At 47.0% G+C, this 19,237-nt stretch overlaps 1 protein-coding gene across 3 annotated transcripts; it reads right to left on the bottom strand.

Annotated features, from left to right (window-relative positions):
- Window positions 1–1,700: 1,700 nt before the first annotated feature.
- Window positions 1,701–10,045, bottom strand: LRRC61 (leucine rich repeat containing 61). 3 transcript variants are annotated; one of them, XM_073632538.1, is made up of 2 exons: window positions 9,829–10,045; window positions 1,701–7,681 (listed from the first exon to the last, which is right to left on the bottom strand). In XM_073632538.1, the coding sequence occupies exon 2, from the start codon at window positions 7,260–7,262 to the stop codon at window positions 6,474–6,476; it is 789 nt and encodes a 262-aa protein (XP_073488639.1). In that variant the 5' UTR covers window positions 7,263–7,681; window positions 9,829–10,045; the 3' UTR covers window positions 1,701–6,473. The 3 variants fall into 3 exon arrangements, with proteins under 3 accessions (XP_073488639.1, XP_073488641.1, XP_073488640.1); XM_073632540.1 differs by lacking the exon at window positions 9,829–10,045 and adding an exon at window positions 9,294–9,315; XM_073632539.1 differs by lacking the exon at window positions 9,829–10,045 and adding an exon at window positions 9,113–9,242.
- Window positions 10,046–19,237: the final 9,192 nt, after the last annotated feature.

The following is a 19,237-nucleotide window of genomic DNA, read 5'->3' as shown; positions in this document are numbered from 1 at the left end:
CACGGATTAGCCATTAACACTGGCGCCAAATGGCCTAAATAAGTGCAGCAACTACACTAGTACATTGCTGTCTGCAGCTTTACCCATGTTCCTGTGAATTGTGTTTGATTCCTTTGTTTGACCTGACCACACTTGCACTCCACCTGTTCTGACCTCGGCCTTAAGACTTTGTTTATCTCTACTCATCTGCCTGTTATCCCATTGCCGACCTCTGTCTGCATCTTAACCATTCTCTGCCTGCTGCTTATGCTTATACTTATACCTGATCGCCCTTTGCTGACCTTGCTCATCTGACCCTGCATCCAGTCATCTGTCTGTCCTGCTCTGCATTGGGCCTGGTGATGCTGGTCCTCCATCTGCTGTGTGCTTACCAGTCTTCCTGCATCTGCTACCAGCTGCTGCCTACCCAGCCTGGGGTCTGCTGTTCCTGCTGCCATCTGCTACTTCAGTTATCCAGACCAACTTTGGTGAAGCACCTGCCATGCACCTCTGCAACCAACAGACGATCTTACAGGCACTCTTACCTCAGCACTTTCTTGCGGCCACTGTCGCAACATTTGTGGTCCTTGTGGTCTCCCTCTATATGCCAGGCTTTGCCACAAGGTATGTCTCAGGTGGTGGAGAAGGAAACAAAGCCTCAGGTGGGGGAGTAGGAAACACGTCTCAGGTGGAGGAGAAGGAAACAAAGCCCCAGGTGGAAGAGAAGGAAACAAGTCTCAGGTGCAAGAGAAGGAAACAAGTCTCAGGTGGAGGAGAAGGTAATAAAGCCTCGGGTAGAGGACATGGAAACAAAACCTCAGGTGGGAGTGTAGGAAACAAGTCACAGGTGGAGAAAAGGGAAACAAAGTCTCAGGTGGGGAAGTAGCAAAGTCTGAGGTGAAGGAGAAGTAAACAAAGCCTCTGGTGAGGAGAAAAAAAAACAAGGCCTCAAGTGGAGGAGAAGGAAACAAGTCTCAGGTGGGGAAGTAGGAAACAAAGTCTGAGGTGGAGGACAAGGAAACAAAGGCTCTGGTGAGGAGAAAAAAACAAGGCCTCAAATGGGGGAAAATGAAACAAAGTCTCAGGTGGAAGAGTAAGAAACAAGTCTCAGCTTAGGGAGAAGGAAAAAAAGCATCAGGTGTGGGAGAAGGTAGTAAACCTTAATATAAAGGAGAAAAGAGAGATCTGAAAGTGAAAGTCCTAAAGGTTTTAAGTCATTTATCATTTGCTGATCTGGGAATATGTCTGCACTCCTTCACTGGAGCACTAAATATGCGGGGAAAAGAATTGGGGATCCCATTTTCTTAGGACTAGGCATGGTGATCTTTGGAGCCTGAGAGGACCTCTCTGCTGGACAGCCAATAGAAAGTGTCCACATCACCCAGGCAGCTAAGTGGGTACCTGAAGGATCCTTCCATTCTGTTAGTTGAGGGAGAGGGTTCCCATTTCCTCGGGACTTGGGTATAGCATGTGCAAGTCACACCTGTACACAAGAAATCCTCAAAGAACAATGAAGTTGGATCTGTGTTTGCGGGAAAAGCAATCCTAATTTGTTTCAGACTTCATCAGTGAACTATCGTAGTGACCTGCGTCAAGTGATAATAAATGCGATACAACAGTCACATGACAGATGTCTGTCTGCACCCAACCTCAGGGCTTTCTCAATGACCTCCTCATTATGTCTGTATAGAGTATGTAATGGAACACATATTACACTTCACCCCAGAAGAAGGTTTTATTATAGTCATTTAATGAACCAAACAGATCCATATTCAGAGTAAAGAACATTGAACAAGTGGAAGGATGGACACGGACAATTCATACATTTTTTTTTACCTACAAGGCAGCACAAAGCACTTTGACTATGAAGTACTCCACAACAACCAACTAGGTCTCATTTTACTTAGTTCAACTGAATATTCCTATTACTTATGTACAGTACTACCCGGAGTGACCATAGGGCACACCGGGCATTTGCCTGGTGGGCCAGGGCTACCAGGCCGCATGTCCTAAAAAGAGCGGCCTATTGAGGACGGGGCCGCATAGTAAGGAGGTAATCAGCAAACGCGGTCGGGACAGCTGGAGAGTTCTAGAAGAATGGAGGGGCAGAGATGAAGCCTGAATATTTATGGAGTCTCCTCCAATCCCTGGGTAAGGATGGCCCAGAAGGTGGAGAGATAGCTCATACATATTCTGGAGTTTGGCCATGTGGTCCAGAGTTCTAGCGCCTGGCGGGCACCCTTGTGCTGGGGGGCTCTGCCCCTGGGTGGACAGAAGGAGCCAGAGAGAGAGAGAGCAGCAAATTAAGCTTTACACCCTTTCAGCCACAGCTAGGCTTATCTGAAGCCATCCTGGGAGCCATCAGGACCTGTCCAGCAAGAGGCCCGTTTAGCAGTCACATTCTCCACTGGATTAACCAAAGGGACTGAGTGAGTAGCTTCAGCCACTACATCCCAGAGCCTATAGAGGAGAAACCCCCAGGTGCAATGCCCAGTTAGCATAACAAGGGACAGCTTAGAACCATTAAAGGCAGTACAGCTACCCTACACCTCTTGCTTGTGTAGCACCCTGGTGTTTAGATAGGGTTGCTATTAAATTTATTTGCCAAGTGATAGTTGCCAATTGTTAGGAGGTAAATTTCGCCCTAACTCTGGAATCGCTGCACTTCTCTCTTCTGTTGCTAAATGGCCTAGTATCTAGTGACATTAGACAAGACAAGGGCATTGCAAGGACAGATTAGGAATGAATGGAGTGTCTCAGCCAATGGGCAGTGGATTCCTAGGTCCCTTGGCCTACTGGGAGAGCCTATTTATTTGGGTGGAGTCAGGTGACCGGGGTTCTGTGCCACCTGGATGGCTGTCTGGGTGGACGTGTGCTGCTAGGCCAGAGATTGGGCCTATCCCGGGGACATCTGGCTGCTAGGCTGTCTGAGGGCCTATCCAGAGGCAAGAGAGCAGCGTAGGGTTGGGGCTGCGGCTTGCAGTCCAACAAGAAGTGACCGTTCTGCCGGCCGGAGAACCATTTGTGGTCGTAAGTAGAAGGGGAAGCTGTCGTCACTAAGAGGCAATCCCCCTTGTTACCGGGGACCACTGTGAGTAGTTGAAGCAAGTACCAGAGCAGAATTCTCACCAAACGAGGACGGTGAAGAACTGGGAAAACTTCAGCAAGTGCCAAGCCAGGGACCCAGCCAGCGGAGGTGACACTTGCAGAGCATTATTATGTATCAAGCCAGAGACCAAGCAGGCTAGTGGGGTGGCGCTTGAGGAGTATCTATGAGTGCCAAGCTAGGACCCCAGCAGGGACGCGAGGGTGACGCTTGAGGAAGATACTGAGTGAGAAGATTGGAAGAGCTCAGGGGATCCAGTGGCAGTGGATCAGCAAGTCTAGTGAAAGACTGGGAGCTCAGTTGAGTGAAGATCTACAATAGGAGATTGTAGAGGAAGTGAAGGAGTCCATTGCAACCTTTGTTAGAAACTGTTACAAGACTGTTGCCATGGGAGACAGCGGTCCTACTCATGCAAATGTGGTGTCTAGCTGGATGCCTTTCTCTGCATGGCTGTCTACCTATAGAAGTCTCTGAGTCTGCTAATTAACATTGCAACTACTAAAGGGTGTCCTGGCCCTAAACCCTCTCTCCCACAGTTCTGTTTAAGAGACAATAAATCTCTTTGCATTCAAGAAGTGTCTGGCGCCCATCAATCTAACGTGCATTGCATCCACCATGCCTTGTAACCCCCTCTACACAGAAGGATGTCAGCTGTCCCTAACTCTGGAGGTCATCATTAGGCCTCTGGGGGGCTCAGGACCTTGCTACACTTGGGGAATCTAAGGAGCAGCCAGGTGCCTTGGTATTTTTTATGGAGCTGGAGCACCCGCTTTAAGTTATTGGAAAACTTTCTGTACCAGTTGAGTTGATCTGTTTATACTACGGGAGGAGGACAGCCTTGTGATTTCTGATAGCCAGAGACAGTTTCAAGTCCTTAAGTTGCATTGAAACTACAGTTCTGGGCATACCATACCTTCCCGTCCCTATCTAAGTTCATCCCTTAATAAACCAAAACCAAAACACCCGGGACTGTTTTTTGACTACAGAGTGAAACATGGAAAATTCCTGTTGCCTGGCTGTGCACGTGAGATGAACCCAAAAATCCAGCGTCTCCTAAGGGGGGTAGGAGACACTTACTATGAGTTATTTTACTTTTCACACAGTTATCACATTTTGTGCTCCTAAAAAAATAACCCTCAGACTGCAAGGTCAGCATTGATCCAAAGCCAATAGTGATCCCCACCAGACATTGCTCTTTTCTTTACATATTTCACTTCTATGACCGAGTCCATATCTTGGGTTAAACGCATCGGAAGGCCGAGTCCGGTGGGGATCATCATTCGCTTTTATGGATAATTCTGGAAGAACGTTGACCCTACAGTCTACAGATTACATTTTGTGGATTGTGTTTGAAGACATCTAAACCCGGATGAAACGTCTTTGCTGGTGGACACCGGTGGCTGGTTGTTGCAGTCGGGGTTCCTAAGATGGTACAACTTCATTAAAATATAACCTTGATAGAGCTCTACACACATGAAGAGGTTACGCACATGAAGTGCCAGATATATGAGGGATCTAGAAAGGACAGAGGCTCGGAAGAGGTCCATCCACCAAGACAACAGCAAGGAGGACATTAAATCGGGGAGGTGTAGTAAATAGGACATAAGAGCTGAACATGACAGGAAATTGAAGGTGAGAAGTCCAGGAGGAAACACTGAGGAGAAAAGAGGTCTCTCTGGTAGAGTTCATATGAGGGAGAACTGGAGGGGTCACCAACCATCACCACGAGCGACAACTCAAGCATCTAGTAAGGACTGGATCAGGGATGTTGAGGACATCACCACAGCTGAGATGAAGAGGACAGGAGACTCGAGATGGAGAGTGTTTTAGTAGATCAAAGGGGTAGAGAAGCTGGAGGACCGGGCTGTGGAAAGGGAAGCCGGGCAATCAGTAGACATGTGCGTTTTGTTTCGTTCCGAATTAAAAATTCGGACAAACTTCTGTTTATCAGAGATTTGGATGTACCCGAATTTCCGAATTACAATAGTACCGAATTTCAACTAATCCGAAATAACGAAGAAAAAAAATTAATTTGGACGAAATTCGAATTCCAATCATTTTCGAATACGTTTTGAATTCGAATAGTTTTCAGATTCAAAAAGTTTTCGAATTCAAACAGTTTTCCAATTTCCAAGGAGAATAAAATAAAGTAGAAAATAAAGGAATAGAATAGAAGAAAAAAATAATAGACTAGAAAATAATATAACAGCAAATCAAAGAATAGAATATAATAGAGTAAAACAGAACAAAAAAAGAATAGAAAATAAAAGAACAGGACAGACTAGAATATAATAGAAAAAATTGAATAGAATAACATAGAAAGAATATAACCACCTTCTGAAATTCGAATTTCAAATATAATAATTTTAAATTTGAATACATAAGAAAAGAATAGAATAGAAAAGAATAGAATAGAAAAAAGACTAGAATATAATAGAATAGACTATAATAGAATAGAAAAGAATAGAATTCAAAAAACATTAGAGTAGAATAGAATGAATATAACCATTTCCCAAAATTCAAATAGAATCAATTTGAATAGAATAGAAAATAACAGAATAGTATAGAAAAAAAACAACGTAATAGAATAGAATAGAAAAGAATAGAAAGAATATAACCATCTTCCGAAATTATAATTTCGAATAGAATAAATTTGAATAGAAAAGACTAGAATAGAAAACAGACTAGAATAGAACAAATAAGAAAAAAGTATAATTAAAAAAAATAGAATAGAATAGATTAGAATAGAAAGTATATAACCATTTCCTTAAAATCAAATAGAATCAATTTGAATTTAAACAGAATAGAAAAGAATAGATTAGAATAGGAAGATGGTTATATTCATTCTATTCTATTCTGTTTTTTTTTCTATACTATTGTATTATTTTATATTCTATTCTACTGTATTCTTTTATATTCTATTCAAATTCGAATTGATTCTATTTGAATTTTGGAAAATGGTTATATTATTTCTATTCTATTCTATTCTCTTGTTTTTGTTAATACTATTCTTTTCTATTCTATTCAAATTTCAGAAGCTGATTATAATCTATTTTATTCTATTCTATTCTTTTCTATTATATTCTAGTCTATTCGGTTCTTTTATTTTCTATCCTATTTTGTTCTGTTTTACGCTATTAATATTATATTCTTTTATTTTCTGTTATATTCCAATCTATTTGTAAATTGAAAAGCTATTCGAACCCGAAAATTATTCGAAATTGTTTCGAAAACTTTTTGAATCGATCTGGATTCGAATTCGAAATATTTTAATCGATTGGAAAACGAATAAACGAAGCGAATTCCGAAAATCGAATTAAACAAATTTTTTCCAATTAAGGAATCGAAACGAAACCTTTTTTTTTTTCATCCTGCACATGTCCAGCAATCAGAAGACATAAGAATTGGTGTCGCTTCTGATGCTGAGCGCTCTTTCGGCCTGCGCGATGGCGTCATCGGCCCTCTTGCTGAGTTCTTTACACTCCTGCAGAATGTCATTGAACTGCTTGTAGGTCTCTTCGATGATGGTGCTCTGGAAAGGCTTCAGGTCCCAGTAGCCGTCCTCCACCCATGGCTGGACAGAGCCCGGCGGCATCTCCGCCAACCCATTGCTGGTGGTGAACCTCTTCAAGGAGTTGTCAATGTCCCGGCACAGATGGTAAAGGTCACTACCGCTGCCAGTGACCCTCTCACCATCGATCACTCTAACGCTGGGTATGGTATCCAGCACAGCATGTCTATAGGAGCCGTTGGTACAAAAAGGGTTACTCAGGTTGTAGATGGGATCCCTCAAGCGGATGCTTTCCAGCTTACGAAGGCCTTTCAAGCACTGCAGACTGTCGACGGTACACAGCGCGTTCCCGGCCACGTTGAGGGTTTGCAGGTTGTCGCAAGAGGCCAGGGGCTCCAGGGAGGAAACCCGGTTACACGACAAGTTCAGGGCCACCAACATCTTCAGGGAGGACAGTGGAGCCAGGTGGGTGACGTGGTTGTTCGAGAGATCTAACCGCTCCAGGTTTAGGCACTCTCCGATACAACCCAACTCATGGATCCCCAGAGAGCGCAGCTTCAGGAAAAGGATGGACTCCAGGTCAAACTCGCCGGTCCGGGATTTCAGCATCTCTGGAGTGATGCGGGAATTGTCCGAGTTCTCCTCTTTGGTAATCCTACTATCCATGGTCTGGAGGCTTCCCAATAGTCACCTTCTCTGGACTGGTTTAGGACAGGATTGAGATTTTCAGAATCAGTCAGTACGTGTGGAGAAGGTTGGTGTCATTAGAAAAGTGACACCCAACAAATGATCAACAGAAGTCACTTATGCAAGTTGGAGACAACCCTCCCACAATTACAACTTACAAGGTGAATGGCTCTGGCTGAGGGAACAATTCAGCAAGTTCTCCAATGTCTGGCTGAGGGAACAATTCAGCAAGTTCTCCAATGTCTGGCTGAGGGAACAATTCAGCAAGTCCTCCGACGTCTCATTTTATGGCCTTTCTTTGCCACATCCAACCATTAAGGCGTTTCCTTGGTCTCCTTTTTCTCAGGCTTACAACTGAGCTTGGACTGTTTTATGTTCTTGGATGGTGTCAGGACATCCTGAAACAAGAAAATGAGACCGTTGTTAAGCCACATAATATGAGGTTCCTGTGCATTTTAGATAACGCCCACCTTCATGTTTTTCTGTTTTGGAGAGAGTGTGGAAGAAATAATGCGGCCCCCGCAAGGCCATTTGATGTGGCCCTCGCACTGTCTTCTCCTGCAGCTGTGGCGCCCCCTTCCTTACTACCCTGATCATGTCTCAGATATTGGTAGCTGAGAGGAGGACAGAACTCCTCCACAAAATCGTGAACTTCTGTGTGCAGCTCCAAAGAGGATTGTCTCTGCCCCCCCCCCGCCTCAGCAGTCGGCAACAGAGAGGAGAACAGAAGAACAGAACACCTCCTACAGATCCTGCACCTCTCTCATAAAGCGCAGCATCCCCTCATCTCCTCCTCCCCTGGTCTCAGCATTTAGAAGACTATAGCAGCTGACTCCAGCCCTCCTCTGGTCCTCCTCCAGACCCTGCACTTTCTAATTCCCAGGTTTGCCCCTGGCTGCTTATCAGCAGCATTCAATATAAATACACAAGTCCTTTAAATTAGATGTGCATGACTGTGACAGAGACTGATGTGACTGGGGGAGGGGACATTAGAGTGTAAGCTCCTCTGTATAGAGACTGATGTGACTGTGGGGGGAGGGGACATTAGAGTGTAAGCTCCTCTGTATAGAGACTGATGTGACTGTGGGGGAGGGGACATTAGAGTGTAAGCTCCTCTGTATAGAGACTGATGTGACTGTGGGGGGAGGGGACATTAGAGTGTAAGCTCCTCTGTATAGAGACTGATGTGACTGTGGGGGAGGGGACATTAGAGTGTAAGCTCCTCTGTATAGAGACTGATGTGACTGTGGGGGGAGGGGACATTAGAGTGTAAGCTCCTCTGTATAGAGACTGATGTGACTGTGGGGGGAGGGGACATTAGAGTGTAAGCTCCTCTGTACAGAGACTGATGTGACTGTGGGGGAGGGGACATTAGAGTGTAAGCTCCTCTGTATAGAGACTGATGTGACTGTGGGGGAGGGGACATTAGAGTGTAAGCTCCTCTGTATAGAGACTGATGTGACTGTGGGGGGAGGGGACATTAGAGTGTAAGCTCCTCTGTATAGAGACTGATGTGACTGTGGGGGGAGGGGACATTAGAGTGTAAGCTCCTCTGTACAGAGACTGATGTGACTGTGGAGGAGGGGACATTAGAGTGTAAGCTCCTCTGTACAGAGACTGATGTGACTGTGGGGGGAGGGGACATTAGAGTGTAAGCTCCTCTGGCACTGATGTATACAATGTAACACATCATTAGGTTTCAATGTTATGTAAATAAATAGAATGATAAATAAACACAAATAAATAATAAATGTAAACAAACAATAGAATGATGATGTGGGGGTTGGGTGTGAATATGATTGGACAGAAGATGATAGATTGTCACTCACTGCGATGTCACTGCCTGGGCCCAGGGTGCTGCGTCTGTGTGTTTTCACAGAGCCCCTCCCCCATTCTCTCATCCCCCTCCTATCTCTGTATTCCTGGGATATATAAGCAGACACCCCCCCATAGTACATCACCCCTCCCCCCGCCCCCAATCTGTACACCTGACTCAGGTAATCTATAGACCTCCAGGTGCTGATGAACTACAACTCTCAGCATCACCCCTCAGTGTATCCTGGTGTGTAATCCTTGATATATAGATGTCTGCTCTCCCATAGGTCAGTACAGAGTGGGAGGGACATTATAGTCCTCAGGCGTCCAAATCCCCCACCGTGTCCGGAAAAGCCGTTACCATGGGAACAGCAGGGGGGCTCCTGGGGACCCGAGGAGCAGATGATACAATGTAATAAAGAGATACAATGTATAATATGATGATCGGTGATACATTGTATGATCTGATGATCGGTGATATACATTGTATGATCTGATAATCGGTGATATACATTGTATGATCTGATAATCGGTGATATACATTGTATGATCTGATAATCGGTGATATACATTGTATGATCTGATGATCGGTGATACATTGTATGATATACACAGATACATTGTATACTATTACATGGTGATATGATACTATTACTATTACTCTCCCGGGGGGATGGGGGGGGGGATCATCACTCATATTTCTGGTAGTGAAGGGGTTAATGTCACTCACCTGTCCGACACAACGGGGTCACCACATCTCCATGACATCAGATCTCCTTCCTATAACACCCTGAACGGGGCGTGTCCACAGCTCTATACGCAACACTGTCACCATGGTGACCATCCCACAATGTGACTGGAGATCTACCCCTCCCCCTACCCTGAACACTATTCTCAGTATCTGTTCTTATTCTGTATGTATGGACCCTGCAGAGTACATGGTGACAATCAGATCCTTACACTGTGACAATGTCTCTGGTCTGTGATTGGAGGAGCTGACATTCTATTTCAACCACATTTAAAGGTATATACACGTATTGGTTTGTGATTGATCCAGTAAAATCCATCCCTGTGCTGAGTTCCCGGGTCTGTACACCCGCTGTGCCCATTATGAGGGGTCCCCACCATCCCTGTGCTGAGTTCCCGGGTCTGTACACCCGCTGTGCCCATTATGAGGGGTTCCCACCATCCCTGTGCTGAGTTCCCGGGTCTGTACACCCGCTGTGCCCATTATGAGGGGTCCCCACCATCCCTGTGCAGAGTTCCCGGGTCTATACACCGGCTGTGCCCATTATGAGGGGTTCTCACCATCCCTGTGCTGAGTTCCCGGGTCTGTACACCCGCTGTGCCCATTATGAGGGGTTCTCACCATCCCTGTGCTGAGTTCCCGGGTCTGTACACCCGCTGTGCCCATTATGAGGGGTTCCCACCATCCCTGTGCTGAGTTCCCAGGTCTGTACACCCGCTGTGCCCATTATGAGGGGTTCCCACCATCCCTGTGCTGAGTTCCCAGGTCTGTACACCCGCTGTGCCCATTATGAGAGGTTCTCACCATCCCTGTGCTGAGTTCCCGGGTCTGTACACCCGCTGTGCCCATTATGAGGGGTTCCCACAATCCCTGTGCTGAGTTCCCGGGTCTGTACACCCGCTGTGCCCATTATGAGGGGTTCCCACCATCCCTGTGCTGAGTTCTCGGGTCTGTACACCCGCTGTGCCCATTATGAGGGGTTCTCACCATCCCTGTGCTGAGTTCCCGGGTCTGTACACCCCCTGTGCCCATTATGAGAGGTTCTCACCATCCCTGTGCTGAGTTCCCGGGTCTGTACACCCGCTGTGCCCATTATGAGGGGTTCTCACCATCCCTGTGCTGAGTTCCCGGGTCTGTACACCCGCTGTGCCCATTATGAGGGGTTCCCACCATCCCTGTGCTGAGTTCCTGGGTCTGTACACCCGCTGTGCCCATTATGAGGGGTTCCCTCCATCCCTGTGCTGAGTTCTCAGGTCTGTACACCCGCTGTGCCCATTATGAGGGGTTCCCACCATCCCTGTGCTGAGTTCCCATGTCTGAACACCCGCTGTGCCCATTATGAGGGGTTCCCACCATCCCTGTGCTGAGTTCCCGGGTCTGTACACCCGCTGTGCCCATTATGAGGGGCTCTCACCATCCCTGTGCTGAGTTCCCGGGTCTGTACACTTGCTGTGCCCATTATGAGGGGTTCTCACCATCCCTGTGCTGAGTTCCCGGGTCTGTACACCCGCTGTGCCCATTATGAGGGGTTCTCACCATCCCTGTGCTGAGTTCCCAGGTCTGTACACCCGCTGTGCCCATTATGAGGGGTTCTCACCATCCCTGTGCTGAGTTCCCGGGTCTGTACACCCGCTGTGCCCATTATGAGGGGTTCCCACCATCCCTGTGCTGAGTTCCCGGGTCTGTACACCCGCTGTGCCCATTATGAGGGGTTAATTTTGTTTATTGAAAAATCTTACAAACAACAACTTATATACAATAAAATCATAATAAATAAATAAAACATATTTACAAAATAATTGAATATGATTATACAAAACAAGAACATAATAAATGGTACAAACCAAATTGCGCACAACACAATCCCTACAGGAGAGCCAGACTAAGGAACATCACCGTCACCATTCATGGAGCCTTTTATCAAAAATAGATTTCATCTTGAAAATCTAGGGGAGTGAATACAAAGAAAAGCCGCACACCCCGAGATCAACAGGCAGCAGCTACAGAGTCCTGATATTCCTCCACACCCTTATCCAGGCCTCCTGCTGCCACCTGCCTTTCTCAAGACCCCGAATCTTCCCAACCTCACCCAGAATGTCCTGCACCACCACTTCCACAGGGAGGATTTTACTCTGTAAGGATACCTGACATCATGCACGCCACGTGAAATAACGGACTACTAGACTAACTAAAAAAAGTGTGTCCAAATCATAATCCCGACGAGTCTGGAATGCCCCATACACCCACTCTGCATAACTCATATGGGGGAGGAAGGGTATACTCAGAGCCCTCCCAACCCTCTTGTACACCTCTATATTAAAAGGGCATTGAAGTAGAAAGTGATCCATGGACTCCACCACTCTTCCACACTCCACTCTCGGGCAGCCCCGATCACTCATGGAAAGAAACTTCAAATTGCCCTTCACATATAGTTTTCCATGAAAGGCAAGCCAAGCCTGATCCCTAAACTTCATTGGGATTCTCTCCAAATTAATCAATCGCAAACCCACCCCCAAAACCAGGCTTGGGCAATCCCTCAAGACCAGTGGCTCGCAAAAAGCAGAGCTCACGATCCGCTTCTCAAGAAGTTTCCTTGGAAGAGATCTGACTTCTCCTGCTGTTACTTGCCACTGCCAAAGCATTTTCAAACACGGGGCAACATAAGCCGGGAGCTGTTCATGCTTGATCCTCAGGCTTTTCACTGGCCCACCATTCTCCCAGTCTCGCAGAAAGGGCCTAAACCAGGACTGGAAAATACCAACCCACCCAGGCGGTCTCTCTGCCAACATGTTACCAAGATTATACTTCACAAACATCAGAGAGAAAAAGACTACAGGGTTGACCATCCCTAGACCACCCTGCCGCCTAGGAAGGTAAGTCACATTCCTTTTGACAAGGTTTATTCTGTTCCCCCATAACAGCTGGAAGAAACAACTATAGATCCTGGTATAGAGAGAAACTGGCAAAACGCAAACAAAACTGACATACAGAAAAATCAGAATCAGGTAAGTCTTGATCAGATCAACCTTTTCCCTCAAGGAAAGCCGCCAACCTTTCCAGCTTGCCACCTTGGCATCGGCATTCTCCAGCCTATTCACCCAATTTGCATGACCATAGTCACCTGGGCCAAATTCAATGCCTAGAACTCGAATATTTTGTTGGGGCTCCGGGAAGTCATCCGGGAGAACAAAGCTCTCACCTTCCACACCCATCCAGAAAGCTTCACACTTGTCCTGGTTGACCTTTGAACCTGATGCCTCTGCATACTGCCCTATCACTGAGACCACCTCCTGCGCCTCCCCAGTCCCAGAGATAAAAACAGAAACATCATCAGCATAGGCCACAACCTTCAAAGGAGGCTCACCAGCGATGCCCAAAGGTACCCCACACAAAGGTCCACTCTCTAGCCTTCTAATGAAGGGGTCGATTGCAAACACATATAGCAGAGGACTCAATGGACACCCCTGACGCACACCCAAGCCGACCGCAAAGGGCTGTCCGACCCAACCATTAACCAGAGGAAAGCTTTCAGCCCCTTTGTACAAAATCTTGAGCCAATCAATGAAACCCCCCTCCAGGCCATATTTGTCAAGAAGGAGCCACAAGTACTCATGATTAACCCGATCAAAGGCCTTAGCCTGATCCAATGTCAGCAAAAATTTACCCCAACCAGCAGACCTACAACGCTCCAAGGCCTCCCGGATAGCTAACACCACTGAGAAAGTGCTTCTACCTTGGACCGAACAGTGCTGGTGGCGGGATAACAAACTGCCTGCAACTGGTGATAATCGCCTGGATTACCTCATCTGCAGTGATTTCATCTGTCAAATTCATCAAAGGAACATTACTTTCCAGTCCTGGTGTAGAGTCCAAAAAACCCAACATCCTTGTCCGATCAAGGTTCCTTCCTCCCTGGAGATCGGCATAGTATGACCTGACAACCTCCAGGATCCCTGACCTAGACTTCGTCAGAGAGCCCGTACTGTCCCTCAGGCCATTGACTGTCTTAACTGCTACATTCTGTTTACAGTTCTGGTAAGGGTCAGGCGAATGGTATTTCCCATAATCCCTCTCCTGAACCAAAGAGGCGTGCCGGTCATATTGATGTCTCCTAAAGAGGAGCTTCACCTCAGAGATCGCCCCAGAATCTCCTCCATTCGAAACAAGGAGGTCAAGTTTCCTCCGCAAACGCTGGTAGGTGATATACTTATCTTGCTGCTTCTTTCTTCCTATGGCCTTGAAAAGCCCAACAGTCCGCTGTTTAATAAGCTCCCACCATTCTGACTTGCTGCCGCAAAAGTCTAGGATCGTTACCTGTGCTTGAAAAAAATCCTCAAAGGATTGTCTTACTCTCTCGTCTTCCAGGAGGGCCGAATTCAATCTCCAGATACCCCTCCCCCTAGGGAGCATCTCCTCCACCGTTCACAGGAACAGCCGCTGTGCCTGGTCCAGGCAAAGTCACTGTATTGTCCATGAACCTCTCTGCAGACTGAAGCTGACGGGTATTAGCAGATGTAATTTTATGCTGTACATTGTCTAAGGGTTTAGGCTGACTGCCTGTAGCACTATAACCCTCAGCAAGCCTATTGTCATTAAAGTTCACACCATCTTGCACACACACTGTACCTGCACTTGCTTGCTGTGCTGTCACCTCTGCAATGTTATGGCTGATGCTGGGGTCAGATTTCTTCCCAGTTGCTGCAGACTTCATGGTGGATCTTGCTCTCTCCACAGGTCTTTCCTCCACAGGGCTAGGAACGGTGTCCATCTTCACCTCATCATCCCGGGAAGCCGCATCCGGAGGCGATTCCAGCTTATCGACAAACTCCAGCATACCAGAACCTTCAACCTCCTCAGATGTTCCATATTGCTGGGGAGGGAAGGGGACAGAGGCCTCTGCCATTGAGGTCTCAGCAGATGTCTGAGGTGTTGAAGAGCTGGGCTCATCCTCCGGGCCCACTTTCTCACTCTCTGCTGACTCTGTCGGTACCTGCATCTCCTCACTGGTTGGGTCACTTTCCATGCAGGAAGTGGCTCCTCTTCTCATTTGGCTAAAATGTTCTTCATTTTTATACTTTTCTTTAAAAGTTCCACTACTCTCCTTCAGAGAACTCACCAATTCTTTCTGCTTCCGCAGAGCTTGCTCCAAGTCTTTCAATTCAGGCCTCAGAGTCTTTTCTTACTGAACACCTTGGCACAAATCTGTTTTTTCTTTTTAAATTCAGCTTTCAAAGCCAACAATTTCTCCTCTTCCTTCTCAATCCGGTTCAGCATTTTAACAATCCTCTGTCTAAAGGCAGACAGGGACTCATCTTTCCTTGGGCCAGGCCCAGAATCTTCCACAGGCTGAGGCCTATCCAGGGGGCCTCTACCAGGGTCCTCTCCAGGATCCTGCATCACTCCTGGGGCAGAGAAGCAACTCTAGCCCCTGGTCTCTGGAAGCACAGGAGCAAAGGAACCAGCAACCTCACACCTCACTGTCAAGGAGCAGAATGGCAGTTTCCGACCATCCCTGTGCTGAGTTCCCGGGTCTGTACACGCGCTGTGCCCATTATGAGGGGTTCCCACCATCCCTGTGCTGAGTTCCCGGGTCTGTACACGCGCTGTGCCCATTATGAGGGGTTCCCACCATCCCTGTGCTGAGTTCCCGGGTCTGTACACGCGCTGTGCCCATTATGAGGGGTTCCCACCATCCCTGTGCTGAGTTCCAGCGATATATATATATATATATATATATATACAGTATATCACAAAAGAGATATAAGAGATATAGAGATATATCCCTCCCCGGTGTCATGTAACTCGTTAGTGTTACAAGGTCTCAGGTGTGAATGGGGAGCAGGTGTGTTAAATTTGGTGTTATCGCTCTCACTCTCTCATACTGGTCACTGGGAGTTCAACATGGCACCTCATGGCAAAGAACTCTCTGAGGATCTGAAAAAAAGAATTGTTGCTCTACATAAAGATGGCCTAGGCTATAAGAAGATTGCCAAGACCCTGAAATTGAGCTGCAGCACGGTGGCCAAGACCATACAGCAGTATAACAGGACAGGTTCCACTCAGAACAGGCCTTGCCATGGTCGGCCAAAGAAGTTGAGGTCACGTGATCAGCGTCATATCCAGAGGTTGTCTTTGGGAAATAGACATATGAGGACTGCCAGCATTGCTGCAGAGGTTGTAGGGGTGGGGGGGTCAGCCTGTCAGTGCTCAGACCATACGCCGCACACTGCATCAAATTGGTCTGCATGACTGTCGTCCCAGAAGGAAGCCTCTTCTAAAGATGATGTACAAGAAAGACCACAAACAGTTTGCTGAAGACAAGCAGACTAAGGAGATGGATTACTGGAACCATGTCCTGTGGTCTGATGAGACCAAGATAAACTTATTTGGTTCAGATGGTGACAAGCGTGTGTGGGGGCAACCAGGTGAGGAGGACAAAGACAAGTGTGTCTTGTCTACAGTCAAGCATGGTGGTGGGAGTGTCATGGTCTGGGGCTGCATGAGTGCTGCCGGCACTGGGGAGCTACAGATCATTGAGGGAACCATGAATGCCAACATGTACTGTGATATACTGAAGCAGAGCATGATCCCCTCCCTTCAGAGACTGGACCGCAGGGCAGTATTCCAACATGATAATGACCCCAAACACACCTCCAAGACCACCACTGCCTTGCTAAAGAAGCTGAGGGTAAAGGTGATGGACTGGCCAAGCATGTCTCCAGACCTAAACCCTATTGATCATCTGTGGGACATCCTCAAACGGAAGGTGGAGGAGCGCAAGGTCTCTAACATCCACCAGCTCTGTGATGTCATCATGGAGGAGGGGAAGAGGACTCCAGTGACAACCTGTGAAGCTCTGGTGACCTCCATGTCCAAGAGGGTTAAGGCAGTGCTGGAAAATAATGGTGGCCACACAAACTATTGACACTTTGGGCCCAATTTGGAGATTTTCACTTAGGGGTGTACTGACTTTTGTTGCCAGCGGTTTAGACATTAATGGCTGTGTGTTGAGTTATTTTGAGGGGACAGCAAATTTACACTGTTATACAAGCTGTACACTCACTACTTTACATTGTAGACAAGTATCATTTCTTCAGTGTTGTCACATGAAAAGATAGAAGAAAAGATTTACACAAATGTCACTGAGGGGTGTACTTACTTTTGTGAGATACTGTATATATATATATATATATATATATATATATATATATCTCTTAGATGACAGTATACATATATACAGTATATTGATTTACCTTCCAGAGGATTTCCTTGCTGCTTTCTGTCTCTCTGCCTTCAGCCCTCTCATTGGTCAGTGAACTGTCTTCTCCTCTGTCTGGTCAGGTGACACAGGAAGCTGGAAAGTATTGGAACCACTGACCAGGCTGTGCAGTGTGGCAGAGGTGTGTAAATCACAAGACCAGCTGAACAGAATACATAATATTCAGTGGGTAGGACGGCAGACATGTTTTTCTGTCTATGAGTGTTTTGTGTGGAGTTGTATTTAGTATTCCTCTCTGTATAGAGTATAGATTCCTCAGTGACCAGTGATAGGACCGGGCAGCCTGTGGAATCCAAAGACCCAGGAACCGTGCCGTGGCCCCCATCTCCGCAATTGCTGGGACTGGATACAAGTGGAATGTGGAGGCTGTAGGATGTCATATGACAACACTGACACTGACACAGGTGGTGATAATGAATCAGATCCTCCAACATTGCAGTCAGTTTGATGGAAGTTCTGCTCAGCCAGTGGGAAGGACCGAGCCGTCCGGTGAAGATCTGCAATGAAGTCAGCTGGAAACCCAGCAATGTACAGAGCTCAGTGTCCCCAACACCCTAAGATGTAAGAGAAACTGCTGAGGTGCGGCTTGTTTAATATATAAACCCTAGTGAGGGTGCTATGTATACCTAGTAGGGTCCTCTATATAATCCCTAGTGGGATCGGTATAAAACAGGGGTCTCAAACTGGCGGCCCTCCAGCTGTTGCAAAACTACAAGTCCCATGAGGCATTGAAAGGCTGACAGTTACAGGCATGAATCCCTCAGGCAGATGCATGATGGGACTTGTAGATCCGCAACAGATGGAGGGCTACCAGTTTGAGACCCCTGGTATATAAACTCATGTGGGGACTGCTATATATTCCCTAGTGGGGGCCTCGCTGTAATCCCAAGTGGAGGCCTCTATGTAATCCCTAGTGGGGGTCTCTATATAATCCCTATTGATGGCCTCTATGTAATCCCTACTGGGGGCCTCCATGTAATCCCTAGTGAGGGCCTCGATTTAATCCCTATTGAGGGCCTCTATGTAATCCCTACTGGGGGCCTCCATGTAATCCCTAGTGAGGGCCTTGATGTAATCCTTAGTAGAGGCCTCTAATCCCTAGTGGGGGCCTTGATGTAATCCCTTGTGTGGGGCCTCAATATAATCCCTAGTGGGGGCCTTGATGTAATCCCTAGTTGGGGGCCCCTATATAATCCCTAGTGAGGGCCTCAATGTAATTCCTAGTGGGGGCCTTGATGTAATGCCCTAGTAGAGGCCTCTAATCCCTAGTGGGGGCCTTGATGCAATCCCTTGTGTGGGGCCTCAATATAATCCCTAGTGGGGGCCTTGATGTAATTCCTAGTTGGGGGCCTCTATGTAACCCCTAGTGGGGGCCTCTATATCATCCCTAGTAGGGTCCTCAATGTAATCCCAAGTGGGTCCTTGATGTAATCCCTAAGAGGAGCCCCTATGTAATCCCTAGTAGGGGCCTCTATATAATCCCTAGTGGGGGCCTCTATATAATCCCTAGTGGGGGCCTCGATTTAATCCCTGGTGGGGGCTTCAATGTTATACCTAGTGGGGGCTTCAATGTAATCCCTAGTGGGGAGGCCACTATGTAATCCCTAGGGGGCATGCTGTGTAGTGTCTAGTGGGGTCCTTTATATAAATCCCTAGTGGGGGCGCTAGGTAATCCCTAGTGGGGCAGCTAGGTGATCCCTGGGGGGGGGGGGCACTATGTAATCCCTAGTTAAGGCCACCGTGTAATCTCTAGTGTGGACTGCTACCAAATATCTAGTGGGGGTGTCAAGTAATTTCTAGCAGGGGTTCTATGTAATACCTAATGGGGACCACTATGTGTTCCCTAGTGGGGGCATTAAATAATGCTTAGTGAAGGTCTCTAGGTAATCCCTATTGGGGGCTGTATGTGAGGTCCTCTATGTAATCCATGGTGGAGGCATTATATAATGCTTACTCGGTGCCTCTATGTAATCCCTAGTGGGGCCCCTCAGTCATCTTGGCCCCGCACTCATTATAGCACCACCTGTTGGCCATTATGTGTCATTTCATCTATCGGTTCTTTGTGCTGTACAGTGTGCTCCTCTTTGGGATGAAGAATTCAGGGTCGTTATG

Source organism: Aquarana catesbeiana, linkage group LG05 (assembly GCF_042186555.1).
Source record: "Aquarana catesbeiana isolate 2022-GZ linkage group LG05, ASM4218655v1, whole genome shotgun sequence".
Lineage (NCBI taxonomy): Eukaryota > Metazoa > Chordata > Amphibia > Anura > Ranidae > Aquarana > Aquarana catesbeiana.
This window is presented reverse-complemented; position numbering and strand designations above follow the sequence as displayed.

Coding starts and splice junctions, on each gene's coding strand:
- LRRC61 (XM_073632538.1), bottom strand. CDS start 7,262: ATGGATAGTAGGATTACCAAAGAGGAGAACTCGGACAATTCCCGCATC.